The sequence below is a fragment of the Syngnathus leptorhynchus genome, chromosome 1 (assembly GCF_054491065.1).
Source record: "Syngnathus leptorhynchus isolate UIUO chromosome 1, UIUO_Slep, whole genome shotgun sequence".
Lineage (NCBI taxonomy): Eukaryota > Metazoa > Chordata > Actinopteri > Syngnathiformes > Syngnathidae > Syngnathus > Syngnathus leptorhynchus.
Window position 1 is genome coordinate 17,863,729 of NC_141195.1, and position 13,473 is coordinate 17,877,201.

General features: G+C 41.2%; 3 protein-coding genes across 3 annotated transcripts in view; 2 read left to right on the top strand and 1 right to left on the bottom strand.

Moving 5' to 3' along the window:
• The first annotated feature begins 166 nt into the window (after positions 1 to 166).
• pqbp1 (polyglutamine binding protein 1) lies at positions 167 to 3,222 on the top strand. The gene is made up of 7 exons (XM_085919785.1): positions 167 to 236; positions 1,009 to 1,076; positions 1,167 to 1,278; positions 1,509 to 1,609; positions 1,690 to 1,878; positions 2,366 to 2,423; positions 2,503 to 3,222. The coding sequence occupies exons 2-7, from the start codon at positions 1,010 to 1,012 to the stop codon at positions 2,651 to 2,653; spliced, it is 678 nt and encodes a 225-aa protein (XP_085775911.1). The 5' UTR covers positions 167 to 236; position 1,009; the 3' UTR covers positions 2,654 to 3,222.
• gpkow (G patch domain and KOW motifs) lies at positions 3,096 to 6,445 on the bottom strand. The gene is made up of 11 exons (XM_085919774.1): positions 6,217 to 6,445; positions 5,897 to 6,099; positions 5,508 to 5,644; positions 5,189 to 5,295; positions 4,685 to 4,898; positions 4,475 to 4,607; positions 4,186 to 4,354; positions 3,982 to 4,102; positions 3,568 to 3,637; positions 3,387 to 3,472; positions 3,096 to 3,297 (listed from the first exon to the last, which is right to left on the bottom strand). The coding sequence occupies exons 1-11, from the start codon at positions 6,405 to 6,407 to the stop codon at positions 3,166 to 3,168; spliced, it is 1,563 nt and encodes a 520-aa protein (XP_085775900.1). The 5' UTR covers positions 6,408 to 6,445; the 3' UTR covers positions 3,096 to 3,165.
• A 1,017-nt stretch (positions 6,446 to 7,462) lies between these two features.
• Positions 7,463 to 13,473, top strand: part of magixb (MAGI family member, X-linked b) — a 39,421-nt gene continuing 33,410 nt past the window's right edge. The window contains 1 exon segment of the mRNA XM_085922589.1: positions 7,463 to 7,742. The gene's annotated coding sequence lies outside the window, so the exon portion shown is untranslated.

A 13,473-nucleotide genomic window follows, 5' to 3' on the forward strand; every position in this document is an offset into this window, starting at 1 on the left:
TAAAATAATTACAATGCCATATTTTTTTTTATATGATCACTTCTGTTGCGTTATTTTTTCGTATCTTTTTAAAATTTTTTTTACTTGTTTCTTGATAGACAATTATTACAAATCACTCATGTTATAGGTTGCATTTTACTAGAACCTCCAAACTCATAACGTTAATACGATTACGTCATTAACGTGCGCCGCAGGAAGAGGTTTCGTCGTTTCGACTGGCGATTGTCTCAAAGCAGGTAGTAAAAGATTAGTTTTTATGTGCGTATTATTTTCAACTTTGGCTTTTAAGTATCGTTGATTGCATCTTTTAGATTGCGACTTTTAGGAGAGCTTTTATTTTTCTCCCTCTATAAATCCATTGCATTTGTTTACCACCATGTTGCTTTGCCATATACTCGTAGCATGTATTCGAGCGAGTGTTAACCTTCGTTTGTCAAATCAAGATCGATTACTAGAATATTTTTTCCCAAACATGCAATTAAAACAAACAAACAACGCACCATATCCCTTGCTGAAACACCGTGTGTTGAGAAAGTTCCAATTGAACTTGGATCATCATTACCCAAGATCAAAAATCAATCAATAATTGAAATCTGAATTATATACAGACGACTATATGGATAAATTCCACACACATGCCTAAAAAAAAAGCCTATACAACATGTAAACATTTACTGCCCCACACACTCAGTTGTTCTTACCTAAAACATATTTAACAATATATTTGTCTGCCTTACGCATACGAAACAAGTAGAGGAATGTACTCTAAATCTAAAATCACTGACTTTATTCAGTCTTCTATAATAAATAGCTAATGAAATGTTTTACATATCTTGTAAATATTTGTTTTGGGTTGCTCAGAAGCCGAATAAATATGCAACCGGCAAATGCAAATTGCCGCAACTGTGTTTTGAGATGATAATCGCTTTAAAAGAATCAATCTTTAGTTTGATGATAATGAAACCAAAAGTGGGAGATGGTAAGAGAGCTTTGTCCATTATCTTGCAGGATGCCCCTTCCTGCAGCACTGCTGGCACGCCTGGCCAAACGAGGAATTGTAAAACCCACAGAGCAAGGTTGGCGCAAAACAAAAACATAGGATCAAAATACCCAGCCCCATTTCAGTTGATTTGATTCCAGTACCATATGATATTTTATCCCTCCAGGGGCAGATGAGGAGATTATTGCTGAAGATTACGACGACAACAATGTCGATTATGAAGCCACCAGGATAGAAAATCTGCCGCCAAACTGGTATAAAGTGTTTGACCCCACTTGGTACGTATTGCTTATTTTCTGCAGTATGTCAAATTTGATCATGCTTTTCTCAAAACTATTCATAGGATATAAAAAAAAAAAAGTCATCCAAACAGATGCAAACTTGAATCATTTGCAAAATTTACCACTTTTAAATTGATGGCCAAAAAAAGGAATTAGTATTCAGTTTTTTAGACATTACAGCATTCCAGAAGTGACCAGTGAAATCTTTTTTTCTTTTATTAATGTAGTGGCCTTCCTTACTACTGGAATGTGGAGACGGACTTGGTGGCCTGGCTGTCGCCAAACGACCCGTCTGCTCAAATAACAAGAGCTGCGAAAAAACAAAAAGGTTTGAGCAAAACCAAAGAGAAAAAAAACCAAGTTCACTATGTTGTTGATTTTTGTCCTAACTTTGTCCGAACTGTTCAGTGGAGACGGGGGACGACCGAGGTGAGCGTCAGTCTGACAAGACGGACAGAGACCGGGACCGAGATCGCGAGCGCTATCGAGACAGAGAGCGGGACAGAGAGCGCGACCGTGAGAGGGATGAGCGCCGCGAACGAGACAGAAGGAAGCAGAGGCGGGACGACGTGGTACCCTATAGAAAAGGCAAAATAGGTAAACTGAAATCCATTTGGACTGTTTTTCCAAGACACACTCCAAGTACTGTGGTCTGTCATAGTATAAGCACTAAAATCAAATTATCTTATTAGGTGAGGTTAAATTTTAACATAGGACCTCTTCTTTGATATTAGCTTTGCAATACTTGCATTCATTTAAAAACAAACTTCCCCCAAACTCCCTATTTACATAATCTTACCCAAGCCATTGCTTTTGGTAGGTGTAAAAATTAGGATTAAAGAGGATATTAATAATCATAAGAAAATACCTCGGTGAGTTGAAATATTAACTCTTCACTTTTCATTCAAATTTACTGTGTCTGTGTGCGACTATCTTGTGGCCTACAGTGGATTTAAACGTAAAATAAACATGAGGCAGAATAAAAATAGTTCTATAAATTGTACACCAATGATTATTGAAATTGGAAAACATTGTCGTCGACAAACTCCTTATAACAAATATTTCTGCAATTTTTTTTCCTCAGCTAAAAAAGATGATGAAATGGACCCCATGGACCCAAGTGCATATTCCGATGCTCCCAAGTACGTCACATGACTTCCCAACCGTGCTTGTTTGTTCCAAAGTGGAAGTAACCACATTTGAGCAAAAATGTTTTTGCAGGGGCTCGTGGTCTAGCGGTCTTCCCAAACGTAACGAAGCAAAGACAGGAGCCGACACCACGGCCGCCGGGCCTCTGTTCCAGCAGCGACCGTACCCGAGTCCGGGAGCCGTACTCCGCGCCAATGCAGCAAACCAATTTGTCAACGAGTAACGCCAACTCTCAGCTGTACTTGTGCTCGATGTGTTTTGTTTTGGTATTGGAAGAGTTGTATAAAAGTCATTTTGTAAGCAACAAAAGTTTGCTAAGCAGTCTGAGCTTAGAATACTACTTTGTTCCCTAGTTCCTTCGAACATCTTACTATGAATAGATCTTACTTCATCTGTCACCATTGCCGCTTCAGTTGATAAAGGTTTTTCCTAGGGTGACAGTTTGGTTTATTTCCATATGAAAGTTCTTAAAGCAAGAAGAACCTGTCTAAATGGTATTTTATGATATGACCTATATTTGAATTGTTGTCACTGTAGCCATTTGAGGCCATGTTTTGCTTTCCGATAGAAAGTTAACTTTGTTGGTCAAACAAGTTAAAGGCCAAATCCTCTAATCTCATCTTCATTTAGTGGAACTAGTACTCTTGTAATAAATGTGTACAATGTACAAATTCACAATTTTATTACAAACATTACAAAATGATATTTTGTTCTTACAATAATAATAATAATAATTCAATAGTGGTCTGTCGCTCCCACATAGTGACAAATAAAGTCATAGCCCAAAGTGAAGAGTTTCTTTTCGTATCTGTCAAGCTGGACCGTTGCTCTGCATTTGTTCTTGTCCCGTTGCAGAATACGGCCCACCTGCACACGTTTAGATGTGGGGGGTCAGCGACATGACTTCAAACACATTGTGACGATTCTCAGCAAAATCCAGATGACTTTGGACTCACCTGTCCCCGATGCTCACCCAGTACAACCATGATGGCGTCATATTCACTTTTGGGCACAATAGTTTCCAGCATATCCTGCGTCACATCTGTCAAAGGACAAAAAAAACAACATACATGATTCATTTTATTCAATGAAAAAAAAAAAAACACACTCAAAGAAAACAGGTCTATGAACTTTTACCATCTATCAGTCTTCCTTCTTCAGTCCGACAAATGCAGGTCGACGGCGTTAAGACATCCTCCACGCGCATCTGAAAGAAGATGATGCCAATAGGAAATGTGTCTTGATTTGGACCTTTTCTGACACTTCTGAGGGACAAAATGTCATGTGAAGAAATCATCAAAATGTGGGAGGGGGGGCTAAAAATATCGAATTGACATGCCAATTAATCGGGTCAATTTTCGATTACCATTGATAAATAGACATTGGTCAATTTGTAATCGCTGTTCCTATGTGGTATCTACTGTATATTATTTTTCCATACCATACCTAGGACTTTTCTGATAAAAAAGAACATTTATTAAAGTGACCATCAAAGTCCCCCCCACACAAAATATGTAAAACGGACACTGCTCAAGCTGATGGGCTGAATACCTTTGAGTTGTAGTACTTTCCCCCTTTGAAATCTTTGTCCACAAAACGAACTTTCAAGTCTCTCTGGAGCCAGGACGGCGGCGCCTTTGCTTGCCTCGCCTCTTTTTCCGGAGGCTTATCGCTGGAGAAATGACAAATAATCTTCCTTATTACCATGACGTGACAAACAGTGTGGCATTGACAGTGTGCTTTCGATGGACGCACCTGTCATGACTGGATTCTTTGTGTTTCCTTTTCCGATCATCTTTTCCTCTTTCGGAAGATGCGTGTTTGACCCTGTCTGTTTGCTGCCTCTCTTTGTCTTCCCGTTGCTGCCGGTCTTCACGCTCTCGCTCTTCTTTTACCTTGGTTTTATGTGCTTTGCTGAGACGACCTGATGGGGAGAGGGACTCTGCTAGTACAGTTGCGAAATTCCAGAACTTTTCAAAGGTGGAAACTTTCCGTGGGAGTAAATAAATCCAAAAAGTATTGAGCTAATTCTGCCTGCACTTACTGAGGTCTTTGCCATATCTGTCGTATTCCTTCTGCTTGACCAGTTTGACGGCGTACTGGTGGACTGACACCACGTCGCCGCCAATCGCCAACCTCACCAAAACGCGAGCATTGTCCGTATCCAGAGCTTCAATCTGCACAGGACAGAAGGGGGGGTCACAAAGCAGCTCGGTGTGCATTGTCTCGTGGGAAAAATTAAAATAAATTTGACCTTTCCATAGCGCTCCTTATGTGCCCCTGACTCCAGCAGCACACATCCACCACGACCCAAGACCAGATGCTCCTCCTCTTCCTCCTTGTTGCGCTCCTCGCCGGGCTTGGGCGGGCGCCGACGTTTGCCGGGCTCTAGATCCTTGATGGCCGAGCGATCCGCCCCGAGACCCAAGCCGATTACACGGGGCTTGTATTCGTAGGGCTTCACATCTCTGTCACGGGAAAAATCGCTCATTACTCTTGGATAGAACTTCAAAGGGAGGAATCCCATTCGGCTATGACTCAATTGTACAATCTATGGCAATCTGACAAATATTCAATCTTTCATGGACCACAAGGGGGGGCTAATGTAACACTCGCAGTACCATTTTTTTTTTTTAAATCATTGCATTAAACATATGAAGGATAACAAAGCCCAAACACTAAATTGGCCCCATCTTTTATTTAGTACAGACCAAAGTATCAATAAGATTCAATTGAAATTGCAATGAACACGACTTACTGCTTAAAAGTGCGGCCAATGCCTTCCCCTTTCTTCCAGCCCATTCCCTTCAGAATAGCCATTCCATAGCCTTCAACAGGAACTCTTTCATAATCTTCTTCTGTTGACTGTAGCACACATACATCTGAGTCATACAAAACACCGGCCACATTCTGACCATTTGCACAATATATTGATATTCGGCAGTCACAAAAGATATTGTTCCTTTTGGTTGACACTGCTTCAGAGGTTTTCATCTGACGTGAGATTTATTACTGTGGTCATAGTAAGACTACTCTGCATATTTCCAACAGAAAAGTTGAATCGTTGAGCTACTCACAGGATCTGGCCGCAGCTCCACATTTAAATGGTCTCCGTCTTCAAAACCGTCAGGCACCTTGTTTTGCGCCAGCAGTGGGATGATGGTGAGGTTGAGATTAGGCTTTGCCTGCATCTCTTCCAGCTTCCGCCTTGAATCTATCATGAGAACAGATCAAGTCAGCCACTACTCTGGAAAGAAACGATTTTATAGATATCTTTACTTGAGAATTCATTTGTCTGACAAATTTTATACCCTATGTTTGGAAAACTATAGTTTCTCTCGACTAGTTACTCTTCTCAAAATATACTTGAGTGAAAAATTAAGAATGTTGTCTACTCTGCCCACTTCTATTACGTTCAAGGTGTGAGGCACTTGGGCCAAAACAAGGTGCCAAGTGCTAAACACACCTTCAATAAGCTCTTTGACAGCTTGAGCCTCCACGGAGTCATTCTCGTGAGTTTTGCCTCCACTTCCATCGCCGTTAAGTTGAGTTGATTCGCAGATTTTATCTCCACGTTCAAGGTTCTGGCCCTCTTGGTCGGGAGCTCGCCAGCGGTTCTTCAGGATCACAGGGATGATACGTTCCGTTGGACTTTCTGATGGCTTCGTACTAAAAAAAAAATACACATCAACGTTAGCAAACTAGAGATACCGCTCACGCTCGAATTTACATCTGGTGAAGTTTCTAAATAACGTTTCAAACAAAACACCCTTAGCATTAGCCTACCTCTGCAATTGATTCCTTGTGATTCCGGTCAAATAATCGATGTCATCTTTCCTTGTTACAACGTCACCACTCGGAGGTTTGAATTTGCTAAACGTTTTAGCAAAACCGAACGAAACTGATGTTTTTTTCTCGCTTTGGTCCTCCGAAGACGAGAAAAAAGACGAAGACGAATCATTCCCGTGCGACGCCATTGTGATTTGATGACATCACTGCAGAATAGGATTATGGGAGTTGTCGTTTTTTTTTTCTTTTTTGCGAGCGCAAACATGCGGACAGACCGTCACCCGCTGCATCGTACAATGAATGTACGCATCAGTAACTGTAACAAAGCGCTTTAACAACACAAGCATTTCAACATGTATTATATATGACATGATATCATAAAATGGCTTGGAAAAACATTGTACTGCTAATTTCTTGATTGGTTCACGTATTACTCAAAATCCGTGGTTGTCAAAACGTTTTACACTAATTCACAGTTTGATTTAATTCTACCAATTCGACACAAGTTTATTTATAGAGCACGTACTGCTGTATTCAAATCCTTTCTGTATACAGATCTTTTTTCAAACTCCAGATGATTGAAATCCTGGTTGAAGTTGGGACGGGGCTGGATAAGCAAATTGCTTCCACCCGCTTCCCTTTTCGACAAGTCATGTCAAATGTCAAATGGAACTGTAACAAATGTGTTTTGAAATTTCAAAACCCATTTTTATTTTTTGGCTTTTGAGTGACTTTCTGTTTTGGTATTTGTGTTTCAATTGACTGTTTTCTCCGCTTCATGGTTGAAGCGCTTTGTTACAGCCCCAACTGTTGTAAAATGAACTATTTAAATAAAGTTGTATTGTCTTAAAATGTGAAACCTATCATGTTTATACATGACATGTATCACCTTATAATATGCTGGAGTGGTTGCAATATGCTACATTTTTATGCAGTAAACAGAAAAAAGTGTTTAGGGTTTTCTTAATGTCTACAAGTTACACGTGGTAAAAAAAAAATTCAATTACCTGAGTTTACCATCTTTTAATTAGCACCGTTAAGTGTTCAAATTTAATAAATTCAAAGGACTGTTTCCGCCCCCTCCTTTTTTAAGTGTATAACTGAATTGTAGAAAAGTGAAAACTTTTGTTCCTCTGTTCGGGGTGATGCTGTTGCAGGTAGATCTCTTGAGACAAACAAGGGGCGGTACTTTAAACTCCTTTTCTCCCCTCCCAAGCTTCCGCCCCTCAACTTCCCTCATGACCTTAGTATTTGCCCTTAGCAGGGTGGAATCTCTTTCTTTTCTACGATCGGAGACATGCGGTTTTCCCAGCTCGTTTTGCGCAACAATAGTCGCTCGCTCGTTGTCATGAGCGCACCACGCCTGCACCTCAATGACACCTCGGGCTAAATGTTTTGTCATACCAATAGCGCCAATTTAATTTCTAAAATTCTATCATCAAACAAGAAAGAAGAAGAGAGAAAGGGGTGATGACAATCGTGCCAGGAGAAGCTGATCCATAGAATTTATTTGGAACATGAAGGTAAGAGCTTGTTCGGAATTAAAGTGTTACATTGTGACGTCATAAGTGAAAAGAGCATACCAGGCATGATCCATATAGCGTTTAAAAGCAGCTTGCCAGATTTGAGTGTGTATGCGTGAGCATGTCAATGTGCCGCTCATCCCCCCCCTCTCTCTCTCTCTCTCTCCCTCTCTCTCTCTGTCCCTCTCTCTTTTCTCTCTCCTCTCTGTCAAAATATCCCGTCAGCCGCGCGCATCCTCTCGAGTTTTCTTTCTTTCTCCGGGACGCGGGGGCGGCGGCGGCACACATCACTGCAGCCACCACGCTTATGCTTTCTCCAAACCCAAACATAAATTCCCAAGTGCAGGATTGACCCCTGAAACGGCAATGTATATAGACGCATTCAAACGGATCCTCTTTGAGCGGCTCAACTGCTTGAAGAGAATGTGTGTGTGTCAGCGCCACGGCAGGTCAGTAAACATGCAGGGAGTGGATCCAGCATTTCCACCTGCATCCGTCGCGTGCATGCGTGGAGTGGGCATGATGTCAAGTGGTTTACATGTGCTGCGAGTCACGTGGACAGGTGAAGTCTGGGCACAGCAGGTGAGCTACCTGAGCTTGTGAGGCGTCTTTTTATTTCCACTCCAAAGTTTACACCTTGAATAAAGTCCGTGTTACTTCTAGTTAAGTGGTGCCTTGAGATAATCTCTATGATGAGTGAATTGAGTAACTGTCACCAAACCTACAGTCAGGTTTTTCCTCATAAATCAAAGCCTGTAATTGTTCAAATGACTGCTCGTATCTTAAAAGACTTGTATCTCAAGGCACAATTGTATTTTACATTGTCCGTTGCGTGATAGTGGTGCAAGCTTCTGCTTTTTGTGCAGATGTCTTTGACTTTTTCCCGTGTGTAGTTTGAAGGTTTTCTGGAGTCACCAGTGCGCAGACTTACAACCTTTTCAATCCTAACCCGTTCTTCAATCTGTTTAACTTCATGCTAACAAACCATGCAAAATGCCTTAGACAGGCTAACAGATAGCATCTATGCCACAGTGTCACTTTTAGTGAAATACAAACGGTGGAGCAACACACGTAGACAGATAACGTACCGGCACAAATACAGGCATATATTTTTTGTCCTTTTCAAAGACAGTAGCTTACTGAAATACATGTGCACTGCGTATCTGTAATATAGCTACTTCGAGGTGACTAAGGTATGCACCACAGAAGGAGCAGCACAATGTTGACAAAAACAATTCTGCAAAACTATTCATGTCATTTTGGGCAGCTGAAATGAATGAACGGCATCCCCTTCCCTCTTTTCAACGGGGTTAGATGATTTATCTTGGAAATGTGGTCACGTATCAAATCAGACTTGTAATGGGTGGATGTTTTCTGTACTCGTTTGTGTGAGGATGCGCATAAAGGCCTCAAGGTATGTGTTATTTGTAGAAAGGGTGTCCCTGCATGATGCAGGGGAGTGACGGATGAATATGGCTGGCCCTGACTTCCTACATTGCTCTTTTGCTCTTTCCAGTCAAGGATGTTGTGATGAATTTGTTATCATAATAACACAGTAAAGCCTGCTCTCACCCTCACATGATGCGGTTATAATCGTCCTAAGTTTGGATCACCCCGTGAGTGGGGAATGCATTTGGACGGGGAGCATGACTAACAAGAGGGGAGGGGAGAAAGCGAGGGGGGCATCTATCCACTGTCATCGGAATGCATCGGGGAGTTTCTGATTGTCTAATTAGGTACCTCCTGTGTCCTTCGGCTTTATGCATATTCATGCTGCTGTTTTAAAGTGAGGCGAAAATAGTGTGAGTGTGTGCGTGTGTGTTTGTGTGCGTGCGTGTGTGCAGTTTACCCTTGACAGGGCAGGGCTACGCAGGCACATTCTCCCATCTGTGGTCCAAACCTTTGCTCCCAGCCACTGCATTTAGATTCTGCACTTGTAGTCTACTCTATTCTTAGTCTCCCCACATTTCACGAAATCTCAACGACAACATTTCCCATGCTGACTTTTTTCAGCGTGATTCAATACGGCTAAGTGTTAAGCGGTTCAACTCGGATAGAACGAGCGAGTCAATGAGAGATCAATGGCGACGCGTGCGGTTAGAATTTACACAAGGGCCGTATCTGAAATGTCACCAAAGCAATGAATCTGTGTATCCTTGACTCGGATGTGAGTCGGACAAGTGGGATCAATATTAGGGGGTGAGACAGGCAGCAGAAACAGACGAAGGATGGGGTCACCTTCAGCCGACGCTGTACTGATTCAGCACGAATACACTTGGAAGACACACGCCCAAAGAAGATCTGCTTGGGTGTGACTTTCCCTGTGAATTGCTAATTTCATTTCACGATAAGATGGGAGATGGGATAAGCTTACTGCACATTATAGTGACTTTACTCATATTAAATGTGGCAAGACCACTCATATGTAAGTGAATTTAAAGAATTTTCTAATGTTATGGGGGTTGGGAGGCGGAGTAAGGCCTGGTAGACACCAACAGTTTTTGTCAATATTTTATCTCATTGACTAAAGAGTGTTATGATTGAATTTTGTGATAGTACGTAGTGTTAAAAAAAAATATTTGTGACGGGCCTCATAGATGAAGATAAAAACAGGCATTTTTGACATAGGGGGAAAATAATCTCTGGACTCACTATTAAAATAAAATGTGCTTTGCTAATGTGATTGATTGCAAAAATATGTGAAGTTACAACTGAAAATATAAATATTTTTTTTTTTTAGGCAGAGATTTTTTTCTCAATGCCAGAAGCTGGTAGTTTGTAGTCTGCCACGACACGCAATGCAGTCGCCACGTATTCTTGGGGCCAACAACATCAAACGGTTCACTTTCAATCAGGTCACGGCTATGCTTTCTTGTTCACTTTCTTCCATCTCGCCCTGTTTTTTTTTCCATCTTTATAAGGTGACCCCCAGAATAGATGACTTTACCTCCCTCGTCTTTTTCTTTGAGATATGTGATGTCGTCATCTGTTAAAAAAAGAATATAAGCCTATTTTGACAATACTGATTGATATCTGTTTTCAAATGTATGGAAAAAAAAGAAAAAACATCCTTTTTTTTGTTTTTTTTGTTTTTTTAGTTGTGAGCTAGATGAATAAGTGCAGTATTACCCATTTTTTCTATACGCAATTCTCAGTTGATAGTTTGATCAACTTCGCCGTGCTTCCTGCCGGGAGCTCATCTCCGGCCGCAGTGTGAGGCGTAATGTGTCACGACAGACTAAGTGAGAGAACCTCTTGTCTCAGCGGTATTTCTCATCACAGCCACGCACGTACACAACATGCACATACCTTCCTTGACCTTGATCCCAAATGATAAAGTGTTCCCTAAGAGAACAGTACCATAACCCAGTTTTCCTGACAGGTATGTGTCACTAACAGTTCCCAATAATTTCATTTCATCACAAAGGAGTCTCAAAAGGTATTTAATGGACAGACCCACCGCTTTATTTTTCACAATTCTAGTTTTTTTTCCCTAATTCAAATTCGGCAGTTGTTAACAACACTCTGTGCCGTGTCAAATTCACAAGATTTATTTTTACTTATCAGGGACTTTAGAGCATCAATATCACAAGTAAAATCCTTCCAATGTTTGATATCTGCAGTGTTTTCATGGGACACTCGTGGATTTGAGATTTGCTGCTGGCGTGCAAAGAAGATCCCCAGTGCTTTTCATTCCGTGTATTCTTTTCCTTTTCATGTACGAGGTCATGTACGCTCCCGTACTTTTCCATGTCACTGTGAGGCCTGTGTTTTTCCCAGCCACAAGCATTTAATCTTTTATTTTTAAATCTGCCACTGCTGTCCATTTTGTGCGTGGCACTCTCGTGCCCTAGATTTGGAAGTGGGCGAGCAGGACAGAGCTTTAGTTCAGCCCGTGTTTGGTGGGAATGTCAGGAGGTCAGGGCACCCATGCCTGAAAAGATGTCAGAGGTGTGAGGAGGCTCCTGCGCATACACTACTACTTGTAGTTCCGATGATCTTTAGGTCACTGCTTATTTAAGATGCTTTACTTGGATGACCTCAGCATCACCCCCGGGAGGATGCTGCGGGAAGATTAGAAGCAGCATCTTTCACTACATGTCAAAGTGGAGGCTTTGTTTTTGCCGTGCGTGATGGAAAAAAAATCATGTCCTCACTTGCAATGTTAACACAATGTGATTATGGAAACACAGCAATCTCGATTATTCATCTTTATATTGAAATCATGATTGATAAAGGATGAGATTTATTTTTCCCTTTTTTTCTGTCGGTCCTATGATACTATATATCACGAGAGATGGTGAATTGCAGTTGTCATGCCAATGCAAGAGATTGTGAGATTAGAGATCAAGTGAAATGTATTTATATAGCCCTTAATCTTAAAAGAAAAAAAATCTCAAACAGTTGACAATATTAACGACATCCCCTGATCTTAACCGACAGGAGGGCAAGGAAAAACCCACAAAACCCCAACTGGGGAAAAATAAGTAACCTTGAGAAGGGATCGCAGATGAGGGAATCCCCCATTCCAGGACGACCGGGTTGGAATGCATGCCGAGGGGTCGACATTTAAAACGTAATATGATACCTAGACAGTATTAGTTCATATAATGTGAAAGTCTATTTGATCGGAGAACACATGCAAGAACACATCCAAAGTGAAGTTGGTCAATGAGACAAGTCACGTTTGAAACATTGATCAACATTTCGGTTTTATTTGGGTTAAATTTGCCATTTTTTATATAATTGTGTATCATCGGCATACTAACAATGAAAACTAATGTTATAGGCAAGTAGATGCTAAACAGGAGAGGGCTTCATCTCAAGGCTGCCATTTTAAGGTCCTGTCTCCGTCCCCACCTCACATATTTCAAACAAATGACCAAATTCCTGCATCTTTCTGACTGCAAATGGAAATCAAACAGCTATTTTGCACATCATCCATTGTAGCTCGTCTCCCAATAGATGTTAGCTGTGGTGGACGTGTCTCGTATTTTTCCCTTCATGATAAATGATCACATGTGTGCTTTCATCTCCCTTTTGTCCTGTGAGCAGTCAAGAAAATAATTTGCATTATTTTCCGCTTCTTCAACTAGATGTTTCACACATGGAAATATTTGCCATTGCTAGCGCATCCACGTGTTCGGTTGTTATGTGATGACTCGGTGAATATTGCAATCATCCAGCTGTGTGTGCTGTTTAAATGAACGTGCACTTCAATAGAAATGTGTTCTCTTTGTTTACCTCTGAATGTGCAGGAAATCGTTGCTCACGCTGACTTTGGTCCTGCTTATTCAGACATATGAAAAAGTCCTCCGTCCTTCCATTTGAGTCCTTGCATCCAGAGAGACAAGTAGGGCTGTTAGGCACGCTGGTCACATCCCATTTGAGCTGACAAAACACACAGGCAGCCCATCAATATTCACTCAGATTCACATTTTAGGAAAGACAACCCATTAAAGTTGAAAGGGGAACACATAAAATTCATATCAAGTTGACTTACGTAAATTCATTGCACTTTCGGGCTGAGCTAATAGAAGCGGCTAATTTGGTTATGGTGGATCCCATTTAGAGCGGAAACAGAAAGTTGACAACGGCGTGTTGATTTGAAAGAAGAACTATCAGTTAGATCACAGTAACCTCTGACGTCTAAAGCAAACCCTCTTCACTTTTTGCAGCTTGACTGAATATTGGAAATGGACAAAACAGAATTACAGAGAATTTATCGATC